This window comes from Gracilinanus agilis, chromosome 3 (assembly GCF_016433145.1).
Source record: "Gracilinanus agilis isolate LMUSP501 chromosome 3, AgileGrace, whole genome shotgun sequence".
NCBI classification, from domain to species: Eukaryota; Metazoa; Chordata; class Mammalia; order Didelphimorphia; family Didelphidae; genus Gracilinanus; species Gracilinanus agilis.
This window is the reverse complement of record NC_058132.1, coordinates 92,662,642-92,688,729: the sequence shown is the minus strand read 5'-3', so window position 1 is coordinate 92,688,729 and position 26,088 is coordinate 92,662,642. Positions and strand designations below refer to the sequence as shown.

General features: G+C 41.0%; 1 protein-coding gene across 1 annotated transcript in view; it reads left to right on the top strand.

Annotated features, from left to right (window-relative positions):
- PDE2A (phosphodiesterase 2A) overlaps window positions 1–6,437 on the top strand; it is a 192,113-nt gene extending 185,676 nt beyond the window's left edge. The window contains exons 29-31 of the mRNA XM_044668911.1: window positions 1,765–1,803; window positions 2,373–2,479; window positions 4,180–6,437. Coding sequence (XP_044524846.1) covers window positions 1,765–1,803; window positions 2,373–2,479; window positions 4,180–4,393 — 360 coding nt within the window. The 3' untranslated portion in view covers window positions 4,394–6,437. The remainder of the gene's footprint in view (window positions 1–1,764; window positions 1,804–2,372; window positions 2,480–4,179) is intronic.
- The last annotated feature ends 19,651 nt before the right edge of the window (window positions 6,438–26,088 follow it).

The following is a 26,088-nucleotide window of genomic DNA, read 5'->3' as shown; positions in this document are numbered from 1 at the left end:
AAGTCTTGAAATATTGATAGGAGGGTCATCACCCAGAGAAGAAGGGGGATAGTCATTCTCAGGATGAGTCACTGTGCTGGGGAAGGAGGAAAAGAGGATGAAAAAATCACAGAGCAGGAGAGCAGAACTGAAGGGGATTTTAGGTGTTGGGTTTAGAGGGTCCTGGGTTTCAATCCTGACTCTGCTATTCCTAGTCATTTTTGGCAGTCAGGCAATAGACATTTATTGAATGACTACTGTAAGCCAGGCACCGTGCTGAGTGCTGAAGAGAGAAAGAAGGGCAGAAACTACTCCTGTTCTCAAGGAGCTTATGGTCTAATGAGGGAGGCAATATGCAAACTATGCACAAGCTCTTTGTCTCACACACTCTCTCTCCCTGCCTGTAACTGCATATATGTATACACACATGCATATATACCCTTGTATAGTGAATATACTATATATACACTGTAATGTACTTAGTGTATATATATATACATATACAGCATATGTATGTATGGCATATGTAATAAACACATGTATATACTGTGCAAATCTGCTTATTTATGTTTATATACACTCATACCTATATAGATATATGATAAAGTGGAGATAATCAATAGAGGGAAGACACTAAAATCAAAGGGGACCAGGAAAGGCTTCCTGTAGAAGATGAGATTTTACCTGGGACCTGAAAGAAGTCATGTGACTTTAGGCAAGTCATTTCCCCTTTTTGGTTAGCTTATTTTGCCTCTTTAGAATGAGGAGTTGGACAAGATAACCTCTAATATCCTTTAAAATTTCTTTTTAAATTTATTTTTCCAAAGGTAGGTAGGTGGCTCAGTGAGCAGGATAGAGATGGGAGGTCCTGGGTTCAAATCTAGCTTCTGACACTTCCTAGCTGTGTAACCCTGGGCAAGTCACTTAACTCCAACTGCTTAGCCTTTTCTGTTCTTCTGCCTTAGAACTGATACTTGGTATGTAGATTCTAAAATGGAAAGTAAATGTTTAAAAAATTATTTTTTCAATTAGCAAAAATCTGTATTGTTTTCCTCTCCTCTCCCCTATCCATAATTAGGAAAAAAGAAGAACATAATCTTTGTAATATGCGTAGTCTAGCAAAACAAATTCTTACATTGACAAAGCCTCAATCTATATGTTGAGACCATCACCTTCTTTTTTAGATGTGAGTAGTGGCATTCTTCATCATGGATCCATGAATCCTAGGAGGTCTTTGTATTCATCAGAATTCTCTAAGATCCTTTCCAGGCCAAAATCTTATGATCAGGGGGCAGCTGGGTAGCTCAGTGGATTGAGAGCCAGGCCTAGAGATGGGAGGTCCTAGGTTCAAATCCGGCCTCAGACATTTCCCAGCTGTGTGACTTTGGGTAAGTCACTTGACCCCCATTGCCTACCCTTACCACTCTTCCACCTATAAGTCAATACACAGAAGTTAAGGGTTTAAAATTAAAAAAAAATCTTATGATCATTGCTTTAATTTTTCAAAGGAGGAAACTGAATCACAAAAAGAGGAAATGGCTTGCCCAGTATTACAATTCAAGGGAAGGTTCTGGAACTGGAACACATCTCCTCTCAAGGAGTTTTTTCTACTATATCAGTTCCCCTCATTCTGAAAGAGTTACTATGTTGGCATTGTCAGGATGGACCATGGATCAGTCTAAGGGGCCCCAATTTGGTTTCTGAAACAGTAAGGCTCAATTTCTTTGGAAACAGAGAAGTCAAGGAAATTTGAGAGCTCACAATGGGTCTGCATTATTCTTTCAGGAGCTGATCTACAAAGAGTTCTTCTCACAGGGAGACCTGGTATGTGTGTCTTCTTACTTTTCCCATGGGTCAAGTGTCTGCCAGGGTTTGAGAGATTCCACTGATTCTCCGCTGTGTTCTTAGGACCAGAGTTCTAGGACTGTGTGGTAACCCTGGGGAGGAGGGAGACTCTTCAGAGCAGGCTCAGTGCTTTCCCAACTCAGTCAGGGAGAACTCTTCCTGTCTGGTACAAGATGACTGAGGACCATGAAGGGGGCTCTAGGAAAGAAATGTCCTGCCCTCTGGGAGCTCCCATTCTTAAGGTGGGACAGGGCTTTTGCTCCCAGGGATCTTATGGTGTGTGGGGAGGAAACGTGGCTAGGATTTTGGGGGAGCTCCTAATTCAAGGTCAAGCCAGAATGTCTGCCCTTAGAGAATCCCCAAAAAGGGAAAGGGGTTCACCTCAGCCTTTAGTGATAGAAAGGCCTGGCCTAACTTGTGAAAAGTTCCTATTCTTCCCAAACTTGGGTTTCAATGGTGTAGTCATTCTAGGATGTGGGGGGTATAGCAGGGGCAAGGGCAGGGGCAGGGATCTTGGATAGAGCAGGTGCTGGCTATATCTCTCTCAGGAGAAAGCTATGGGTAACCGGCCAATGGAGATGATGGACCGAGAGAAGGCTTACATCCCTGAGCTCCAGATCAGCTTCATGGAGCACATTGCCATGCCAATCTACAAGTGAGTGCACAGCAGCCTTGCTTTCCTGTGCCCAGGGCAGACTTTTGAGTAGATTACGGAGGTAGCAGTTCAGTTTTATTCAGTTCAACGATACTTGGGCACATGTGTAGCATATGTCGGGCCACAATGATTGTGTGTGTGTGTGTGTGTGTGTGTGTGTGTGTGTGTGTCTGTGTGTCTGTGTGACAGAGAGACAGAGACAGACAGAGAGAGAGAGAGATAGAGAGAGACAGAAAGACAGAGAGGTGGAGAGAGAGACAGAGGGGGAGAGAGAGAGAGAATATATTCTTCCTACAGTTAGGGAGCTCACAGTTCTAGTATTGAGAGATCAGGAAAGGGAGATAAGATATGTACACATAATTGTAAGACCAGGAAGTGATGAGAGAGCCCTAGGATGCAGAGTCATGGCTGTAGGGGACACAGAGGAAGAAAGTATCATTTCTCTCTAGGGAGAATATTAATCAAGGAAGCTTTCATAGATTACAGGTAGATCACACTTAAGCTATGTCTTGAAAGATGGGTGCAATTTCAGGAAATGGTGAAAGGAAAGGGGGAAGATATTCTAGGCATGGTTGATGTGAACAAAGTTGTGGAGGCTAGAAAGTCTGAGGAATATTCAGGGAAAGGGAAATCAGCCATTTTTTTCAGGCTCTAGGTGACATAGTAGCGTGTCAGGAACTCATTTTCCTGAGTTCAAATCTGGCCTCAGACACTTACTAGCTCTGTGACCTTGGGCAAGTCCTTTAACTCTCTTTGACCCAGATTCTTCATCTGTAAAATGAGCTGGAGAAGGAAATGGCAAACTATTCCAGTGTCTTGGCAAGAAAACCCAAATGGGGTCATGAAGAGTCAGACACAATTAGAATGTCTGAACAACAAATCATCTATTTCTCCTTGAACAGATGGGATGTGTGGTGTAGGGATGGGTTGGGAGCAGATGAGGTTGAGGTTAGCTTACAGGGCCATGAGTGCTAGGCTTAATAGTCTTGAGTGTAGAACAATAGGAAGAGTATGGTATTTGGAGTCAAAAGAGCTAGGTTCAGATCAGGTGCCCTTTACTGCCAGTGTTACTTTGGCAAGTCATTGAGCCTCTCTACGTCTCAGTTTCCTCACATGTAAAATGAGGAGGATTGGACTAGATGTACTCTAAACTCTCTTCCAGCTCTAGGTATATGATTTTAAAAAGTAAAGCCTTACTTCCTGTTTTAGGATTAGTACTAAGTATTGGTTCCAAGGCAGAAGAGTGGTAAGGGGTGGGCAATGGGGGTTAAGGGACTTGCCACAGCTAGGAAGAGTCTGATCTAGGTATATGATTTTCAAGACTCTCTCCCATGGGTTTGGGGAGCTATGGCAAGTTCTTAAGGAGGAGAAGGGGGACTGGTGTATAATGAATGAGGTGACCACACAGAAGGATAGAGGATGACAGGCCATGCTTCATTTGGGTGGGGGGACTTAGTAGGGGCCAATGAAAGGAAAAGAGGAGATGGATGTGGAGATGTTGGAAAAGAAGAGCTGGAACCTGATGAGGCAAGGCGAGATGATGGAGAATGGGTTGTCTGGAGGGAGCCAGTTTGAGTATGGAGAGTTTTGGTGCTGATGGTGGAGATGCAGTTCATGTCGCCTTAAATCAAGAGCTGACTGCCTTGCTGGTCCCCCGGGGTCCTTGCTCAGCCTCATTTCCTGCATCTCTCACCCCACAGGTTGCTGCAAGAGTTGTTCCCGAAAGCTGCAGAACTGTACGAGCGGGTTGCCACCAACCGGGAACAATGGACCAAGGTGTCACATAAGTTCACCATCCGAGGCCTGCCCAGCAACAATTCCCTGGACTTCCTTGATGAGGAATATGATATTCAGGAGCCGTGTGATGATGGTGACAAGGTCAATGGGTGCTGTAAGCTGGACACAGAGGAATGAGAGACTCTTCTCCTTCCCTCTGGGGGAAGGGAAGGGAAGAACAAGAGAAAGGACATTCCCCCATCACCCCCACCCCTTCACTCCCCAACCCAGAGACCCCTTTTTAAAATTTGTCCTTAGCTTCTGACTTGGGTGGTCATGTTTATTTAAAATATTCCAGATGCCATTCTCCTCTTCCACCTCCCCTCAGCCAGGAACTGAGGGAGCCTTGAGGGTGACATGGCATCAGCCCTTGCTACCCCTCTTTTGGGAAGCCTTGGATCCTGTTTTTTTCCTCTAACTGGATCTCTGTAATACCCTCTTTCCCCAGATTTTCACACATAGTTCCCCTTATTCCTTCGGGCAGCCTGGGTGATTTCTTTCATGTTACCCCCAATTAACTCTGGCTTTTTTTGGCTAGGAGCACCTTCTGGATCTTTGGGGATCTGAGAGAGAGGCCTATGAATCTGGACCTTCTGAGGGTTGAGTGAGCCATGATGGAGGAGTGAGGAGAAGGGAGAAGAAGAGAAAGGAATTAAGTTTATTATTGTTTTGGAAGGTGACAGTTAGGTCAGAAGGACAGAGCAGGCTTTCCAGTCTAACTCCCTCATTTTATAGAAGATGAGCCTGAGGTTCAGAATGGGGAAGGGATTTGTCCAAAGTCATCAAGGTAGTTAAGTGGCAGAATTGGGATTTTGAACCCATGCCTTCTGACTCACAAGCACAGCATCTTTCCACAGTACCATGATTTGTCCCATATGTGGGGTAAGATGAGCATAAGTGATATAACCCGGCTTTCTTCAGTGTTCTAAAGTTACAGAGCACTTTCTGCACCACCACTCTATGAAGCTGGTAGTGCAAATAGGATTATCGCTATCTTATAGATGAAGAGACTGAGGCTTATCTAGTGACCTGCCTAGTGCTCCTTAGCTGGTAAATTCTGGAGGGAGGCTCTGAACCCAGATGTCTCCTGATTCTGAGGCCATTGCTCATTCCAGGGCACCACACTCCCTCTTACGAAAGACAGGGAATTGGGTTTCACCTGTTCTGAACAATGTCTCCTTTTGCACCTCTGATGCTGCTCTCATGAAGCAGCATTCTGAATTTCTTCCCCACCTCAGAGTTCAAGGGAGAAGTGAAGCCATTCCCCAAAAGGAGGTCAATCCCTCCTCTCACCATCCAGCTCAAGGTTAGAGAGCAGAGCAGGCCTGTTCCCCTCCACTGCTCAGGAGAAAACAAGGGAGCTAATTTATCATGGCTAAGAGTACAGTGGAGGATTGAACGTCCTCCTTCTCCTCCTGGCTCCCTCACCAAAGGGTTTCAGGCTGGGCAGTGGCCAGAGATCCAGTGTGATTTATAGTAGTGGGAAAACCATTGAATGAGGAGTGAAGTGCTCCAGGTTCTGGGATGGAATCTGCCTCTGACTGGCTGTGCAGCCATGCTCTCTCTGGGTGTCATTTAGAGATCAACGTTTCTTTATCTATAAAATGGGATAGTGGTGGCTGGGATGAAGGTTGGACTTGGTAGTATCTAAGGTTATATCCGCACTTCTGTGACTTTGTGGAGGCCCAGGAGGGAGGCCTCATCACACTTGGACAACTTTCTAGAGATAGCTGCTTGCCCGAGTGGATCCCAGGGATCAGGGCACATCCCCATCATACCAGGAGTTATTAGATATCTAAGTATAGGCCCTGGCCAGAGAACAGGAGCCCCGAATCCTCTGTCCTTCTCCACCCTCATCCCCCAGAAAAATCATTAGCTTCTCAGGCCTGGGATCTCCATCCCTTTCTTGCAGCCATCCAGAGAGAGGGACCCAGTCCTTGAGCCCCTCTGGGCTTTGCTGCATATCTGTGGCTTCAGCCACAGCTGGGACTGGACTCTTCTCTATCCTGAAGGCCATATACTCTCCCTTCCCTTCTCCCCCTCTGGCCACTGCCCAAGGACCTGGGGAGATGCCATAGGAAACAAGGACCGGGCACTCCCCTCCTTATCCCTGTTCCTCTCTTTTTTCTGTCTTGTCTCTGTCAAGTGTCTCTGAGTGGGTGTTGTTCCGGCTGGGGGCAGAGCTGGGCAGGGAGGGTGCGGGGTGGGGGGGTGGGCTGGGCTGGGGAAAGGATGGGTTCATTTGCCTTATCTATTCTGAGTTGCCTTTAGAGAGACTCGTTTTTGTATCTGACTCTGTAGGGCTCCGTGCAGATGTTGTAAATGGTCCTGTTGGCTGATTGCTTTGTACATGAGAATAAATCTATTTCTTTCTATCAAATTCCTGGAGAAGATCTCTTTGAAGGGATGAGGGGCTGGGAAGGTGGCTCGAGATTGGGAAGGAGATGTAGTTACCCCTTGCCCTGACATTAAAGCACACATACACAAATCCTGACCCAATGTTTTAGGAGTTTGGACGCCTACAAAACACAAAAACACAAGTGTGTTTGGTCCTCTGTAGTAGTCAACCAAGAATTTCAGTGAAGGCACAGTAGCAGAGATGATAGAATTTCCAAGTTAAAAAGTTCCTTTAGTTTCCTTTCTCTAGGGTAAAACTCCCCAGTACCTGCAATTGTTCCTCATGTGACCTGATCTTAAGGTCCTTCATCATCCTGGGTGCCTTCTTAAGGACATTCTGTTCAGTTCATCAGTCCTTTTCCTAAAACATAGCTCTTAGAACTAAGCATGATATTCTAGGTGTAACATGACCAGGGAAGAGGTCAGTGGGACCAGTGCCTCTTCATTATTTATAAAAACTAGATTTTATTGATACTTTTTTTACATTGCTTAAATTTACCCCTGTATCTTTCCCCCTCCCCTCCTATAAAGTCATTCTATGTAACAAAGATTAAAAAAAAGAAAGAAGAGGGAAAAAAAGAAGGGGAAAAAACAGCCAAACCAATCAATACAGTAAAAAAGTTGGATATGTTCAGGGTCCTCACTGGTAGATCCTCCACTTTCACCAAGGATTGGTGGGTGAGGGTCACTTCCTCGTTTTTGAAAGGCATTTCTCTTCATGCAGCCCAATATGACATTTTAAATTTTGCCTTTCATATCATACTGTTGACTTGCCAGCCATGAAAGCTACTGTGATTTTTCCCACCCATTATACATCAATGCCAGAGAGAACAAACCTTATCCTTTTTCCCTATAATAACTCTGTATTCTTGAATATAGCTTTTGTATCTGTCCCCTGGCCCCCTTCCCCAGTCCCAATATCTTCTGCAGGGTAAATATCCCCAGACCATTTAGCTAGCCCTCATTTGACATCTGAAGATATTTCACCATCCTGGTGAAGGGGAGCGGACTATGAAGCCACCAGATGACACTATAAAGGTGTCCTGGTATGGGCCTAGGAGTGCCCCAGTATGGTCCCGGATCTCCTGCCTTGGTTCACAACCTTTCTCTAGGTGTTGGCCTGCTCTGTGTGTGTGCCAAGTTTTGCCAAGCTCTTCTTGTCTGCCTTTACTGTGCTAAGCTGGGTTGGACAAAAGACTCATTGTTCAAGATTTCCCCTTCAGGATTTGGTCCAGTGCATTTTCTAGAGCAATTGGCTGGGAGAAGTTTGTGGATGGAAGCTTCCTTTCCCTCTTCCATTTTGGCTCCCTGTTTCCATAGTAGCTTTTTATGGTGGGATTTATTTTGTTTCTTCATTCTTCCAGTCTTTTTCCTGACTTCAGACTTGATGTTGGGGATATATATATATATATATATATATATATATATATATATATATATATATATATGGAGAGAGAGAGAGGAAGGAAGGAAAAAAAGCATGGAGTCAGGAAATGACATATCTTATGGAAACAGCATGGTACAATGGGAAGAGCACTAGATTTGTAACTGGAGGACATGAGCATAAGTCCTAGTTCTGCCGCTTAAAAGCTGGGTGACCTTTGGACAAATCGCTCAACTTCTCTGTGTGTTTTCAGTAATCCTAGAGAGGATTAGCCTATATCCCAGTTCTTTTATTCAATTACAGAAAGCAGTTCTTTATCACCCCTTGCTGTTGTCTGAACAACATTAGATACAAAATAGTAGTAGCAGAATAGTAATTTGTTCCAGGATTGTTTCTATTGGACTCAATTATCAAAGATGAGACTATAATTATAAGTAATAATTATAATATTGATATTGATGATGATAATGATGGTAAAGGGGAATGAACACTTGTTTAATCTCTGTTTGAAAGACAGACCAGAAGGGTCAAAACTATGAACAAGGACACAGGAAAGTGCAAAAAGAGAAAGAGTTCCAGCAAGTCAATCAAAAAAACCCCAAATATTAAGTACCTACTATATGCCAAGCACTGAGCTAAGCTTGACCTACTTGATTATCCCAATGGCAGCAGAAATTGAAGGCACCTGGGTTATGGATTTGGGAATGAGCCAATAGAGTTTAGAACATCCTAGGATTAGGAACGGTGCTCTCTGTCCCGTAGTCTCCAAAGTTTCAGTCACAACAACTCCAGTCTTGATTGCATGACCCCAAAGTTGACCCTATCTGGTCAGCTACATACACCAGGCAGTTAGGTGGCATAATGGAGTTGAGAAGACCTAAATTCAGATTCCATCCCAGATGCTGACTAGACATATGACCCCATGTGACTTCTTTCAGCCCGAGTTTCATCTGTAAAAGGGGATGATAATAATAGACTTTGCAGAGTTGTTGTGAGGAACATTGATTTTATTTAAGTGCTTTACAAACCTTAAAAAGCTTTATAAAAGCTAGCTTCTACCATTATTGTCATTATTCGTATAGGTCATCTCCCAGTGGTGGTGATCATTCCTAGGCAAAGAACTATGAGTATGGCTTTCCAGGGAAGGCCTGTGTTATGTGGTTTCTTTCTTCCTGTCATCTCCCTACTCTGATGCTTTTAATGACAAAGAGATCATACAGGATTCCCTGAGACATCATGATAAGACCAGCTAGATTTGGAATCAAGAAAACCTGGAATCTCTAGGTTTGTCTGTACTTCTTACAAATGGGACCTTAAGCAAATCACTTAGATTTCTCAGAACTTGAGTTTCCTCCTTTGTAAAATCAATGGATTCTCCTGGATTATTTCTCAGGTTCCTTTCTGAGCTATACTTTATGATCCTATAGGAGGCAGTTCCTAAACTGGAGTCTACGAGCTTGTTTCTTAAATATTTTGATTACTGTATTTCGACATAATAGCTTCCTTTGTTATCCTACGGATTTTATTTTATTAATTAAAATGCATTATTAAGAGAAGGGGCCCATAGCTCTTACCAGACTGTGTACATGGCACACAAAAAAGTTAGCAAGTCCTACTCTCATAGGCCATGCCAATAGAACAGAAGCCCTGAAAAACCCTGTCAAATGGAAAAGTCTCAAGAAGGGCCCATTGAGGGACTGTCTGTCACCTGAGCTTCAACCTAGCTACCTAAGCATGGAGAAACTCATCCACATAAGGCTGGCCAGCAGGAGGTGAATGTTTTTGGTCAGAGCAACTCAGTTAAGGTCCAGTGGGCTTACAAGGAGATTGGGAAGTTACTGGTACAAATCAACATAAGGATTCTTGGAAAAATTAACCTACTGTCTATTCTGATTACCTTGCTCCTAAGGCTAGTCTGGTCCCCTAGGCCCCACATTCCTGAACCACTATAACTGTGAACAAATAGTATCCACAGTGTGGGATGTCTTAATGTGACAGGCTCAAAGAGTATTTGGAGTAATAGAAACCCAGATTCTTCGAGTCTAGACGGAACTTTAAAAGTCATCTAGTCAGGGCAGCTAGGTAGCAATGGATAGGAGTGCCAGGCCTGGCATCAGAAGGACCTGGGCTCAAATTCAGCCTCAGACACTTCCTAACTGTATGACTCTAGGCAAGTCCCTTAACCCCAGTTGCCTAGCCCTTCCCTTTCTGACCTGAGTTGTTACTTGAACAGATGGTAAGGTTTGCTTTTTTTAAGTCACCTAATCCAATTTCCCCAGTAGGGCAGAAATGTCTTCAATTATAGCCTGAATGGGAGATAGGGTAGGTCACCCAACCTCTACCTGAACTTCTAGGAATGAGGCACTTACTGCTTCATGAGGCAATCTGTTCTGTTGTTGGATGGCTTTGGTGTCAGAAAAAAATCTCCTCTGAGACTTAGTCTGAAGCACCTACCCCCTCAAAAAGGAGGGAAGTAGTGATCCTGCCCTATAGGGCTAGGCAACCAGGATTGAGGGACTTGCCCAGGGTCGCACAGCTAGGAAGAGTCTGAGGCCAGATTTTAACTCTATTCTAGATCTGGCATTCTATCCACTGAGTCACTTAGCTTCCCCTGACTCTCCATTTTAGTGGCTGTCCCCCATGTTTGGAATATTCTCTCTCCTTTCTACCTTCTGACTTCTCAAGTTTTAGCTAAGATTCCACGTTCTAGGAAAAAAAACCTTACCTATTCCTTCTTTCTGATGATTATCTTCAGTTTATTCCATATCTGCCTTATTTTTATATATTTGTTTCTATGTTGTCTCCCCATTAGGTTATAAACTCGCAGGCATTTTTATCTTTCTTTGAACTGCCAGCACTCAGCACTATGATACCTGGTTCATAAAAAATGTTTGTATTCTAAATTCTGCCTCTTCCTGCCACCCCTCTCTATCCATTAAGAAAATAAGCAATATGATATCAATTATACATATGAAGTCATGCAAATTCCATATTAGCCATATTGCAATCATACACAGGAAAGCAAAAAATAGCCATGAAGATAATAGAAAAATCCTTCAATCAGCACTCCGAATTAATCAGTTCTCTCTCTGGAGATGGTCAGAATTTATCATCATGGGTCCTTTGAAATTGTCATGGATCATTGCATTGGTCATACCTACTTGGCTTTCTGATTGGGCAGTCTGGGTCATGAGTTCTGACCTTCAGCATGTAACCAGGCACATCACCTGCCACTCAGAGGCTTCTGCCAGGCCATTCAGGAAGTCAGGGCTTCAGTTGGCCATGTGGTCTTCCCCTTCACATGACTTGGTGTTCTTAACACACATCTAGGTGCTCACTTTGGCAGAGAAACATCTGCCTAATCTTTTTAAAAATTTTTAAAAATTTTTATTTTTTTAAACCCTTACCTTCCATCTTGGAGCCAAAACTATGTATTGGCTCCAAGACAGAAGAGTGGTAAGGGTGGGCAATGGGAATCAAGTGACTTGCCCAGGGTCACACAGCTGGAAAGTGTCTGAGACCAGATTTGAACCTAGGACCTCCCATCTCTAGGCCTGGCTCTCAATCCAATGAGCTACCCAGCTGTCCCCCCATCTGCCTGATCTTTGATCTCTCCTTTGTGTGACATTATGAGGATCAGAAGTTTGCTTTGCCATAGGGTCCAAAAGAATATTTCCCTTAGAACTGGCAAAGGCTGAGGATCCAGGAAGTTCTGGGGAATTGTGAAAGTGGGAAAAAACTGTAAAATTAAAAAACCTGGCTGAAGTCCACGCTCTGACATTTACTGGTTCTGTCACAGTGGGTAAATCATTTTTGCTTCTCTAAGCTTTAAAAAAGAAAGAAGTTGAGAAAGATAATGTTCTTTCCAGATCTGAATGCTGTTGTAATTTTATAATTTCTAACATTCATTCCAGTTCAACATTCTGAAATGTAGTCCTGTTTTGCTGTGAGAAACGTGGGCATGTTACTTAACTTTTAAGTACCTATATTTTAATTTGTAAAATAGGGGCAATAATTCCTAGTCTCCTCCCCTTATCAGATGTGAAGATCAAATATGATATGATACATGAAAATTCCATAGAAATGTCATAAGAATGTTATTAGGTTTAAAAAGGAGAAGGGATGGCAGCAGCAGTGGCTGGCCTGAACTCTGACTTGGGAGGAATGGGTGGACCAGGATCCGGGTGCTAGGCTGGCGGTGGCCCTGAGGAGAAGGAGCAGAAGTCTCTGCACCCACAGCAGGAATTCACCAAACACTCATACTGGTTCATCCTGTGACTCTTCCTGATCTTCAACCCAATGCTGTTTGTGGTCATCTACCTGATGCCTTGAATGATTTCTGTATAAAGGCTGGCTGTGCAGCATGGTTTTTGAAAATAAGTTAAAGTGTTTGAGAGAAGACTCAAACTGTGGCACTTCCTTCTGTTCTGCAACAATCAATGGATCTTCCGATAGCCCCAGGGATACAAGTGTGATACTGTATTCAGCTGACAGCTGAGTTATTGCAAAAATTGAAGCAAACATCCTTCAGTTCACACTGCAATAACCTTTCTTAAATGTTTAATGACTTTATAGTGGCTTAATAGAATGAAACGTTTTTATTCACTAATTATATCTGCATAAGGGTAATCTTTGATATTTAAGAAAAAATACCCAAATGTCATTTTATGTTCGTGATAGGCTTACTGAGGAAAGGATAAAATATGGTCCTTGAAATGAAAAAAAAATGAACAAGGGGGAAAAAAAGAATGTTATTGGATTCTGCTGGGTTGGGTTCAGAACCATGGAGAGTTCTAAGCATAGCTGAGATTGGGTGGAAGAAACTAAAACCAAAAACATCTCCCATCCAACAAGTTTTTAAAAAATTCTCCCTGAGACTATTCTCCCCATTCATACACTTCATTTCCCCTTCCCTTTCAGATATTAAAACTTCTTTGATTTAAAGGGACAGTTCTAGGGAAAGTGAGCCTTTCTGATAACCAACTGAGTTATCAGAATTATAGAATATCAAAATTAAAAGAGATATTAAACTGGTTAAGCCCCCTTCATTTTACAGTTAGGGAAATAAAGCCTAGAGAAATTATGTCACTTGCCAAAGGGCATATATTTAATATTAGGGCTTACAATGGATGTTTGAGACTATGCTAAGTAACTTTATGTATGTATAATAGTGACTATCCCATGCCCAAGAGCCTGGTGTGTTACATTTTATCCTTCCCTAAAGCTTCTCTGGTACTCTTAACCTCTCCCTCAACATCTGGGGGCATAATCCCTTCCTACCCCCCACCCCACTGCACCTTAGTCTCTGGGGAGAGGAGGGGGATTAGGTTAACACTTTAACTTGGTTCATATATATCACAGTCCCACCATATACTAAGTTTAAAGCCCCACTGAGCTTGCATACTGGCACCTGGCTTCTCAGGCCTTCCCTGCTCAAGTGGCTGCAACATCAAGTCTGGAATACTAGCTCCAAGGTCACTGATACTCAGATTCCCAGTTCATGGACTCTACAGTCTATGCATAGAACTGAAAAGAAAAAATGAGACAGACCCAAACCCTCAACTAAGTTCTTATAGCCACAGGTATGAGTTCAGGGGGAGAGATGAACCTTCTTCTGTTATATCACTGTATATCTATATCTCCTTAGGCCCCTTTTTGTTTATAACAGTTTTTGGCAAGCCAGGTAGGAAATTACTGACATACTAATCTTCCTAAACATAGCTTAGGGAACAGAGAAAATGTTAGAATGTATTGTGAATTAGGAATGTTTATCTAAAGTTCAGTGTTAGAAACTTAAGCTAGTTTGTTACAGGATTGCATTGACTTAGAAGTAAGAAACAACACAGATAGTTATTCTGAAATGTTTTTATAATGCTTACATGTTATACTTGTGTTCAAATGTTATGACTTATGGAAACATTGTATTCAAATCCCATACTTTCCCAGAAAATCTATCCTAAACCCTTGTCATTAGCATTAGGCAAGCATAGGTAGATAAGGCATTAGCTAAGGTAAGATTTATTATTTTGGGAAGGGTAGTTAGTGGGATAGGAACACATAAGTTTAGATAAGCATAGAGTACAAGTCACCAATGAAGAAGATCATCAGGAAATTTGCAGGTTGAAATTTCCAAAAAACAAAAAGGCATTTATGTTGTATTCATATCCTGGGAAATTATGGATGCCACCTTGAATGACAGGGAAGGCAGTTGGAAGACACGGAATGTTCCCAGGTGCCATAAGCCAGGGGCAAACGTTGGTTGGCCTGACTGAATAAATAACCCTGACAGCCACTTGGAGGGGTCTTTTGAGGGCTTTTTAGGTCTTTAGGTCTCTTGGTCTTTCTAGCTCTTTAGGACTCTAGGTTTCTGGGTGGTAAATGGAAGCAGGGAGGTCTATGAAGAAGAGGGTAGGAAGAATCTGAATATTTCCTGAAGACTGTGAGAGCTAGTGCATCACCAAACACTGATAGTGAGAAAGCTGAGAGAATAAGATCACCAATACAGTTGCATCAATAGCAGTCCCTATTCTCTGGCTTGGCTGTGGCCAGGCTGGGCCAAAGGTGTAGTAGAGAATAAAGTTCCAGTTTCTACTAGATCAATAGCCTCCAGCCCTAGTTGTCAACTAGTTATAGATATTAGGTTGATAAGGTCTCCAATCCCCAATCCTTGTCCTGTTTATCTTTTCCCGGATTATAAATAAAGTGAGTTTAACAAATATCTTCCTGAGTGGTCTTTATATCACGACCCTTGGGGAGGGAGTCAACGCAGTCAGATACCAAACATAATCCAAGGCAGATCAATATTAATTTATCCAACCCCAGGTTGGACCTGAAAGGGTTACCCATCCATATAACCTCAAGGGTCCTCCCTGGGCAACTGTTAGAGGAAAGGGGAAATTATAAAAACTATCAAGGGTGATCAGGGTTCGTGTTCCTCCATCATCTGCAGCTAGGGAGAATACATATATATATACTCACATCACTGTATATCTATATCTCCTTAGGCCCCTTTTTGTTTCTAACACTTCTCATAGCCTGCTTAGTGAATGGTCCCCATGCAGTAGGTGAATAAGACCTTCACCTCTGGCTGCAGCTGGAAAGAGGGAGAGGGACTGATCCAGTCTGGTAGTTTTAAAGATGTAGCCAAGGCTGTGCTGTCAGTGGGAAGAGGCTTCTCTTACCCATGTATTAGGGAAACACAAAATATCCTGTCCTAACTTTTCCTACATGGGTGCCTGCATTTTAGGTGATCTGGGCATGATCAAAGCCTGGTTACATAATCACAGACAATCAGACCTGGAAAGGCCCTGCTCAGAGGTAATTAAGTCCAATCCTTCCCAGAACAGGATGGAAGGAAAGGTTACCTGTTCCTCTAAATACTTACCAGTAACAGGCCACTAGTGCTTCTGTAGTTCTCTTTCAGGTCAATCATTGGGCTAGGTATACATCAGATGCTCATTGATCCTGAATGATTTACTGATGGAGATTTATTTTTGATAAATAAAGATCATTTAATTAAGGAGAGAAGATATTTGAAGGAATTCTGTTCAGGTAAATTCAATTCAAACAAACATTTATAGAATCCAATGTCCTAAAATTAGAGATTCACAGTTGAAATAAAACAGTCTCTGCCCTCAAGGAATTAATAAGGCATATTTACTTACTTGACCCACATAATATATTTTTTAAACTTTTTTCCAGTTACACATAGAAATAAAATTTGACAATTTTTTCTGACATTTTTTACCATTCAGATTATCACACTCATTCCCTTTCCCCTTCCTCCAGAGCGGTAAATGGTATGTTATAGGTTATACCAGTGCTTTCATGCAATATATATTTTCATATTATTCATACCATGACAGAAGACACATATCACTCATATAATAAAAAACTCATAAAAAAATAAAGTGGAAGATGGCATGCTTGTTCTGCAATAAGACTCCAAGAGTTTGTCTTTGGCTGTAGATAGCATTTTTCATGATGGGTCCTTTGCAGGTATATTGGAAATTTGCATTGCTGATTAATAGTCCTTCATAATTGATTATCATACAACATTTTCATTACTGAGTACAGTGCTCTCCTGGTTCTTCTTGATTCACTTTGCATCAGTTCATAAAGGTCTTTCCAGGCTTTTATGAACTCATCCTGCTCATCATTTCATATGACACAATAGTATTTCATTATAATCATGTACCATAATTTGTTCAGTCATTCCCCAACTGACAGACACCTCAGTTTCCAATTATTTTCCACTACAAAGAGATCTGATAAAAATATTTCCCTCATCTCTGATTACTTTGGGATACATACTCAGTAGAGGTGTGCTGGTTCAAAAGGTATACATTGTTTTATGGTGCTTTGAACATGGTTCCATATTGCTGTCCAGAATAGTAGTGTCAGTTCAAAGTTCCACCAACAGTGTATTATTGGTGTTCCAATTTTCCCACATCCCCTCCAAAAGTTTTTATTTTTGTTCATATAAGCCAATATGATAGGTGTGAGGTGCTATCTAAAAGTTGTTTTTTAAAATTTGTATTTCTCTAATCAATAGTGATTTAAAGCATTTTAAAATATGAACATAGTTTTAATTACTTCCTCTGAGAACTGTCTATTCACGTCCTTTGATCATTTATCAATTGAGGAATGCTTTGCATTCTTATAAATTTGGCTCATTTCTCTATATATTTGAGAAATGGGACCTTTGTTGGAAACACTTGCTACAATTTTTTTCTAATTTACTGTTTCCCTTTTAATCATGGCTGCATTGGTTTTGTTTGCACAAATTTTAATGTAATCAAAATTATCCATTTACTTTTTCATAATGTTCTTTATGTCACTTGGTCATAAATTTCTTTTACTTCCTGCCCTGTGGTCCACTAGTAAGGGAACAGAGGTTAAGTATTCATGCAGGGGCCTTGGTATCTGAATATAACCCCCAGGGAGAAGCATAAACAGTAATTTGGACAGCTAATTTGTTACAGGACATTGGCAGGTGGTTTGGTCTTGGAGTCAAGGAAAGGTAAACTTTTTCTTGTTCCCCTAATTTGTGGTATCACCCTTTATTTCTAGATCAAATATCCATGATGGAGCTTTATTTTAAGGTCAGCCTAAAGAGATAACTAATATTCTCTTACATAGTAGACCTCTTTGGTAGTGTTAATGGATTGACCCAATATTATAGCCCTTCAGAGCACTCCCAAAGGGACCTTGTCAATCTCTCTTTACCAGTCCTGTGTTCCCAGTCTCCAGGAAGCCCAAGAATGTAACAATTTATCTTGTTTTTTGTTTTTTGTTTTTTATTTTTTAAGAAAAAATGGTTCTCTCTATCCCATAAATGTCCTGAAGCAGAAGGAAATGCAGGGTAAACAGGCTAACTTTTCTTCTCTTGGCATAAAGCCAGCCACCCAGAAATATTTCTCTTACTTCCTGCTTAGGGAACAGAGGTCAGAAATTCATATAGGGGTCTTGGTGTCTGAATATGACCCAAGGTGTAAACAATAATTTGGTCAGCTTATTTGTTAAGGGGCATTGGCGAGTGGCTTGATCTTGGAGTCAGGGAGACGTTGAATTTGTAACTTGCCTCAGACACTTACTATCCATGTGACTGAGCAAATCAAACTTTTGTCAACTTCAGATTCCTCATCTATAAAATAGAAATAATAATAATAGCTTTCTGAAAGAGTATCCTCCTTTTATTTTTCCTTACTTTTAGGAAAGGAGGTAATCTTTACTTATGATCTATTTATAATATTTATTTATTGTTTCTTCCTAGCTATAACATTCCAGATTTGAATGATCTGATATGAGCCACTTATACCTTAATATGAAGTCCCTTTTTTTCCTCTTAGGAATATTTTTTAACTTCATCCCTAACTATGGAGAGAAAAACCTCATTCTCTGGAAAAAAGGATTTTATGCTGAGCAAGTGAGGGGCTTAGGAGAGAGAGAAGGACCTTTCTAGGATTCCTGAAATGAGAGGTCTGGTTGCGACCTCACCAAAGACACTAATAACCTTCCAAAACCTATGTCAGAAGAAGGAATGAAAGGAGTAATGTGAGAAACAATCTGCCTCCTACCCTATTTTAGATGATTCCTGTCCATCCGAGATCAATGATTGTATCAATATTATCCAGTTTAATGTGATTCCATAAAAGGAGTGGTTAACTCCTAGATATTTATTTTAAGGATAATCAATGAAGCTTAAAGCATGATATAATCAGGAGTAATTAGATTAAGGTATAGTTGAATAAGTTCTTTCTTCTTATGTTAAACAAATTTTGTAACTTCTCAGCATGACTTGCAAGATTGGAGAAAGAAACTCTCTAAGCACTGTATGATAGAGATAGAATAAGCTTCAGAGGAAAAAGTCGAGATATCTTAAGAGCCCCTCTATTTTTTATCACTTCTTCCTCATGATCCATCCCAGGCAGGCCTGGACAAGAGGCTTGACCTAATATTCAACCATGTCAGTTTACGGTCCATTGCTAGGGCCCATTGCTAAAGTGGGTATCATGAAGATGAGGTGGAGGTAGGCCTTAATGGGTTGTAGATGGGTTGGTTGCTATGTGCCCACCTCATTGTTTGGTGGCAATGGGGGCAAGGGGCATATGAAGAATTTGGGGTCAACTAGTGAGATAACCTGTTGATGTCTAGACTAACGAGGCATACAAGGATGGAGCTGGGCACTGATGGGCATAAAAGCTGTACTCTGGGGAAGGTAGGGGTCTCAGACTGTGAGGAAGGTCTGACTAGATTCTGTTTTAATTTGGACAGGGACAGCTGATTTGAGTAGGCCAACATCAGAAGATGATGTGGCCCAGAGAGATTCAGGTGTAGAACCCCAAAGTTATGACACAGAAACTAAGCAACCACAAACAAACACAAGCTAGGGACTCCCTGATCAGGACAGTGCCGAGAAACCCACGGTTACTAATAGGTCAGGACGTCCTAGAGAAACCCCTGGTCACTAACAATAGGGTGTTCGTTAGGACACAATGTAATTAGACTCCCAAATGATTTATGTACACTCTGCATTTAGCATAAAAACTCACGCTTCCCTCCAAACGGGGTCCAGGCTGGTTCTAGCATCCTGGATCCTAACTCTGAGTTAGCATTAAAGTTCCTATTGCTTATTACATCGTGGGTGTGGACTCATCCTTGCTATGGGGATCTGAACTGAGCATGACACAGGTATATCAGTTGGGATCTCAAAAATGGGAGATTATTTGCTGGATGGGGCCAGGTCCTTTTAAAAAACAGTTATTGGCTCTGAGCTCTGTCTCAGTTGTTCTATTGCAGATTGGAGAAATTTCTGGTGTTACAGTAGGATTCTACAAGGTCCTTGAGGGCTAGTTAGAGACTAATACCTCCTTCATCTCTAGGGGCCCTGGATGAGGATAGGGGTTCACAATAGATAGAGTGGTGAGCTTCTAGTCAGGAAAACCTAGGTTCAAGTCCTGCACTAAGATGGAGTCTTAGGCTTGGAGTTAGGAAGAACTGAGTTGGAATCCTGTCTTGGTCACTTATTAACTGTGTCAACATGGGAAGCTACTCAGCTCCTCCAAGACTCATTTTCTTCACCTGTAAAATAACAAGACCTCTTTTGTCCTCCCTCCAAAGGTAGATATCAGCTCCCCTTAAAGTCCTTAAATTCATAAGGCAGAATTCATAAGCTAAGCTTTATTCACTAAACAATGTAAATCTTCCTCTATAGAGAGCTAAGAATCACACCACTTTCCTTTTTCATACATTTCCATCTCCCCCCTGTTACAAATAATATTGATATAGATGGATATATTAAAAAATATTTAATAGTTTATTTAAAGCCATATTGGTAATTAAGAAGGCCAAGTGCCTGCTAAGATCTAATTCAAATGCCCCACTATTACCTCTGCCCACTTGGCTTGTTCCACAAGAAAGAGAGAGTCCCAATCAAGTTTTCCCTATTTAAGCTTCTGTTTATGTTGGCCCACATCACCACGTAAGACAGGAAGTCCACTGAACCATGGGAAGTATAGTTCTCAAGTCCCCTAAGCGTCCACAGGAAATTTATATCGTGGATCTGAATATTAAGACTCAATGAACCCCAAAGAACCCCAAATTTCCACTAACACACCCCTTTCCAGGGGTCTATATTGTCCTTGCAATTTAAGATATTGCACTGGATGGGGTTGCAAGAAAAGACAAGAACTTGGGATTTCTTTGGAATGACCCCCAGGAATTGATGCAGAGTGAAAGGAGCAAAAACAGGAGAACATTATACACAGAGACTGATACACTGTGGTACAATAGAACATAACGAACTTTTCTACTAGCTGCAATGCAAGGATCCAGAGCAAGGCTGAGGGACTTATGAGAAAGAATGCTATCCACATCCAGAGAAAGAACTGTGGGAGCAGAAACCAAGAAGAAAAGCAACTGCTTGATCACATGGGTTGATGGGAATATGATTGGGGTTTTGATGTTAAATGATCACTCTATTGCAAATAATAATAATGAAATAGGTCTCGATCAATGATACGTGTAAAACCCAGTGGAATTGCTTGTTGGCTACAGGAGGGGGGAGGAAGGAAGGGAGGGAAAGAACATGAATCATGTAACTATGGAAAAATATTCTAAATTAATCAAATAAATACATTTAAATAAAGAACTTGGCGTTTCCTAAAGAAGCAGGGGTCCCCTTCCTTCTATCTTTGGATTCTTCTCCCTTGGGTCCTCTATAATCCCTTTGTCTTATATTGCTTCACTGAGTAAAATGTCAGGAAAGGGGAAAGGTTGAGGTTCATATCCTTGCCAGACCCCCTTCCTTCTGGTGTAAGATTTTTTCCAAACCAAAACCAATGTCAGTCACCAAACATTGCTCCAAGATGCCTGTAGGGTGACTGCTCATTGCTATCCTCTACTCCCAGACAGCATCATGGCCTTCCTTTCTCATGTTGCTTCTTCACCCCCCATCCCTCACTTCTGGAACTCCATTTATTGATCCTAACTTTAGACCTAGAAGGGACCTTATAGCCTAGCTAATTTGCCTCCCCTTTTTACAAATGAGAAAACTGAGGCCTGAAGACTTTAAGCGATTCTGCTAGGATCATATAGTAAGTATCAGAGGCAGAATGAACACAAATCTATCTGCCACCTGTCCTCAAAGAAGTGCATTTTGATTAGTCCAATTTTTAACAGTTGCTCATTTTCCCCACAAGAGGGGACCAGCACTCCAGTGACTTTGAGAAGTATATTAGATCATTAATAGTACAGTTCTTCTGGTTCTCGTGTACAGGGATGGCTCTGGGTTATTTACTTCTGTCTTTTACATAGGGACCTACCCTATGAACAAAGAACTAAAGAAGCGTGAGTACCCAGTCGATAGAGCGCAAGGCCTGGAGTTGGGAGAATGTGGGTTCAAATCTGGTCTCAGACCCTTCCTAGCTGGGCAAATCACTTAAACCCAATTGCCTAGCCCTTACCACAGTTTTGCCTTGGAACCAATAAGTCAGAAGGTAAGGATTAAAAAAACAAAAAGAAGTACCAAAGCAGATGCAAATTCCTTAATGATGAATTTCCTTGTGATTAATCTTCTTGAAGAACATTTCTCCACCTCCAAGTTGATCTTGACAAGTCAGCCTCTTTGTTCACACTTTATAACTGAGGCTCTGGAATCAGAAAGTGTCTAGTGTGTTCATATTGTTGCAAATCATGAAAGATTTTAGCTGCTTGTGGCTGGCTTTCGGGAGTGCTGCTCTGTTACTCTAGAACAAATGTCCATTTCTACTCCTGATTAAGTTAGGGTGAATTTGTTCCCTTCATCTCCTCTCCCATAACTCTCCAGCTCTTTTCAGGGTGCTTCCTACTGCCTCAATATCTCCCACTGTCTTTTTTCCCCCTCTGAGAGAGGTTGCCCTTCTATTATAATGCTTTTAGAGTCCCCTTCACCCAATGGAAACCCTGTGCTCCCAAATTCAATGACAATGAAGTGCCCCCTTAACTTTTATAGGGTTACTTCCTCTCAATTTCCTCTGCTATGGTTTAAAGGAGCTCCTGGAACATATTAGGTGCTTAATAAATTTTTAGAGCTACTGTCAAAGATTTCTTCCCTAATCCTCTAACAAACTCCTAGCTCTGAGTTCTTATAGTTCTGGGCCTATTCCCCATCTGTAGTCCTGCTCATATTCAGCATTGTATAATAAATATATGTATCCATGTTGAGTTCATAGGGGTGGGAGTGAGGTGAGCAGATCAGATCAGGCTTTATCCTTTTGTCTTTCCCATAATGTAGCCAAATTTAGTTGTGTACATGACTGAATTGAATGGAATAGAACTAGGGGTGGGATAGTCAGGTTCTTCTTACTCTGAAGTCTGAGAGGAAGGGAGCAAGTTTCCTGTCCTTTGAGGAAACTGAGGCTGATCAGAATGGTGGGGCAGAGCTTCAAGCTAACTGGCTCCTAGACTCCTTGATTCTAGGATCAAAAAAGTTACTGTTTTTACTCAGTGCACTTGGTTCTCCAAGGAAACTAATATAATTTGAAGTTCCATGGAAGGGCCTTCTCTTTTGACCTTTTTTCAAATTACTTAGTTGTGTTATTGATCCCTTGAATGAAACTCTTGAGAACAAGTTTCTAGCACCAGCTAGGTAAAGATATGCTGAGAGGTGGTGTGAAGACAGTATAGATAATATAGCTGATGAGAAGCATTCGTGTGTGTGTGTGTGTGTGTGTGTGTGTGTCACAGTGGATAGAGTGCCAGACCTGGATTTAGGAAGACCTGGGTTCAAATTTGGCATCAGATACTTCCTAGTTGTGTCCACCCTCTAATCAGAAGCAACTAAGGTCACTGAAGAGGTATGAGTACCGAAGGAGATGTAGTCTTGATGATGAGTTTCCTGGTAATTTAGCTGTATTATTAACATTCCCTCCATCTCCAGGTTGACTGCACAGGTATGATAATTAGATTAAGTCTACACTGCCCATCTTTAGATTTAATCACCAAAGGTGAGAGTACCTCCAATCTTGGGAAGTGCTAACCCACTAGAGTCAAGTGATGAATCAGAATCAACTGATCCGCCCCCTAGGCATTCTATGAGAATCATCTATTGTGATTTGACATGCAGGCTAGGGGAAGGCACTGGAAGTGATGCATAAGTGACCCCTTTTAAAAAGAGGGAGTTGAGTGAGTGAGAGGTCTTCTGGTTTTGTGAAGGGCACCTGAGGGAGTTTTGCTGGTTGGTGACTGAGACTGTTCCACATGGTGAATTTAAAGACTGAATCTTCCTGAACTTCTATTAAGAAACTTCTTTTATAGACTCTGTGAATGAAGTTTGCTCCAATTACCTCTGGGCCTCGGGCCCTTTAAGTTAAGATCTACCTGGATTAATTAGTGGGATAGATTCTTTTTTTTTTTTTTAAATATTTTATTTCTTTAGAAACATTTTCCATAGTTACATGATTCTTGTTTTTACTTTCCCCTTCACCACCCCCTTCACCTCCCCCCCATAGCCAATGCACATTTCCACTGGTTTTAACATGTGCAATCAATCAAGACTTATTTACATGTTATTGATAGTTACATTGGTGTGGTCGTTTAGTGTCTACATCCCCAACCATGCCCGCATCAACCCATGTGTTCAAGCAGTTGTTTTTCTTCTGTGTTTCCACTGCTGCAGTTCTTCCTCTGAATGTAGGTAGAGTTCTTTTCCATAAATCCCTCAGAATTGTCCTGGGTCATTGCATTGCTGCCAGTACAGATGTCCATTACATTCGTTTTTACCACAGTGTATCAGTCTCTACACAATGTTCCTCTGGCTCTGCTCCTTTCACTCTGCATTAATTCCTGGAGGTCTTTCCAGTTCACATGGAATTCCTCCAGTTTATTATTCCTTTGAGCACAATAGTATTCCATCACCAGCATATACCACAATTTGTTTAGCCATTCCCCAATTGAAGGGCATCCCTTTGTTTTCCAGTTTTTTGCCACCACAAAAAACACAGCTAGAAATATTTTCATACAAGTCTATTTATCTATGATCTCTTTGGCGTACAAACCCAGCAATGGTATGGCTGGATCAAAGGGCAGGCAGTCTTTTATCGCTCTTTGAGCATAGTTCCAAATTGCCATCCAGAATGGTTAGATCAGTTCACAACTCCACCAGCTGTGGTTTAATGTCCCAATTTTGCCACATCCCCTCCAAAATTCATTATTCTCCCCTGCTATCATTTTAGCCAATCTTCTAGGTGTGAGGTGATACCTCACAGTTGTTTTGATTTGCATTTCTCTAATTATTAGAGATTTAGAATACTTTCTCATGTGCTTATTGATAGTTTTGATTTCTTTATCTGAAAATTGCCTATTTATGTCCCTTGCACATTTATCAATTGGAGAATGGCTTGATTTTTTATACAATTGATTTAGCTCCTTGTATATTTGAGTAATTAGACCTCTGCCAGAGTTTTTTGTTATAAAGATTTTTTCCCAGTTTGTTGTTTCCCTTCTGATTTTGGTTGCATTGTTTTTGTTTGTACAAAATCTTTTAATTTAATATAATCAAAATTATTTATTTTAGATGTAATTTTTTCTAACTCTTGCTTGGTTTTAAAATCTTCCCTTTCCCATAGATCTGAGAAGTATACTCTTCTATGTTCACCTAATTTTCTTATAGTTTCCTTCTTTATATTCAAGTCATTCACCCATTCTGAATTTATCTTGGTGTAGGGTGTGAGATGTTGATCTAAACCTAATCTCTCCCATATTGATTTCCAAATTTCCCAACAGTTTTTGTCAAATAGTGGATTTTTGTCCCAAAAGTTGGGCTCTTTGTGTTTATCATACACTGCCTTGCTAACATCACTTACCCCAAGTCTATTCCACTGATCCTCCCTTCTGTCTCTTAGCCAGTATCATATCATTTTGATGACCACGGCTTTATAGTATAGTTTAATATCTGGTACTGCTAGGCCACCTTCCTTCATGTTTTTTTTCATTATTTCCCTTGATATTCTTGATCTTTTGTTCTTTCAAATGAACTTTGTTATAGTTTTTTCTAATTCAGGAAAAAAGTTTTTTGGTAGTTTGATAGGTATTTCACTAAATAGGTAAATTAATTTGGGTAGAATGGTCATTTTTATTATGTTAGCTCATCCTACCCATGAACAATCAATGTTTTTCCAATTGTTTAGATCTAGTTTTAATTGTTTGGAAAGTGTTTTGTAGTTGTGTTCATATAATTTCTGTGTTTGTTTTGGTAGGTAGATTGATTCCTAAGTATTTTATATTGTCTAGGGTGATTTTAAATGATGTTTCTCTTTCTACCTCTTGCTGCTGTGATGTGTTGGAGATATATAGAAATGATCATGATTTATGTGCATTTATTTTGTATCCTGAAACTTTGCTAAAGTTGTTTATTATTTCTTTTAGTTTTTTAGTTGATTCTCTAGGATTTTTTAAGTAGACCATCATATCATCTGCAAAGAGTAATAGCTTAGTCTCCTCATTGCCTATTTTAATACCTTCAATTTCCTTTTCTTCTCTAATTGCTACTGCTAGTGTTTCTAGTACAATGTTAAATAATAGAGGTGATAGTGGGCATCCTTGTTTCATGCCTGATCTTATTGGGAAGGCTTCTAATTTATCCCCATTGCATATGATGCTTGTTGATGGTTTTAGATATATGCTGTTTATTATTTTTAGGAAAGGTCCTTCTATTCCTATACTTTCTAGTGTTTTCAGTAGGAATGGATGTTGTATTTTGTCAAAGGCTTTTTCAGCATCTATTGAGATAATCATGTGGTTTTTGTTGGTTTGCTTGTTGATATGGTCAGTTATGTGAATGGTTTTCCTGATGTTAAACTATTCTTGCATTCCTGCTATAAATCCCACCTGATCATAATGAATAACCCTCGAGATCACTTGCTGGAGTCTCTTTGCTAGTATTATGTTTAAGATTTTTGCATCTATGTTCATTAAGGGAATTTGTCTGTAGTTTTCTTTCTCTGTTTTTGATCTACCTGGCTTTGGGATCAGTACCATATTTGTATCATAAAAGGAGTTTGGTAGAACTCCT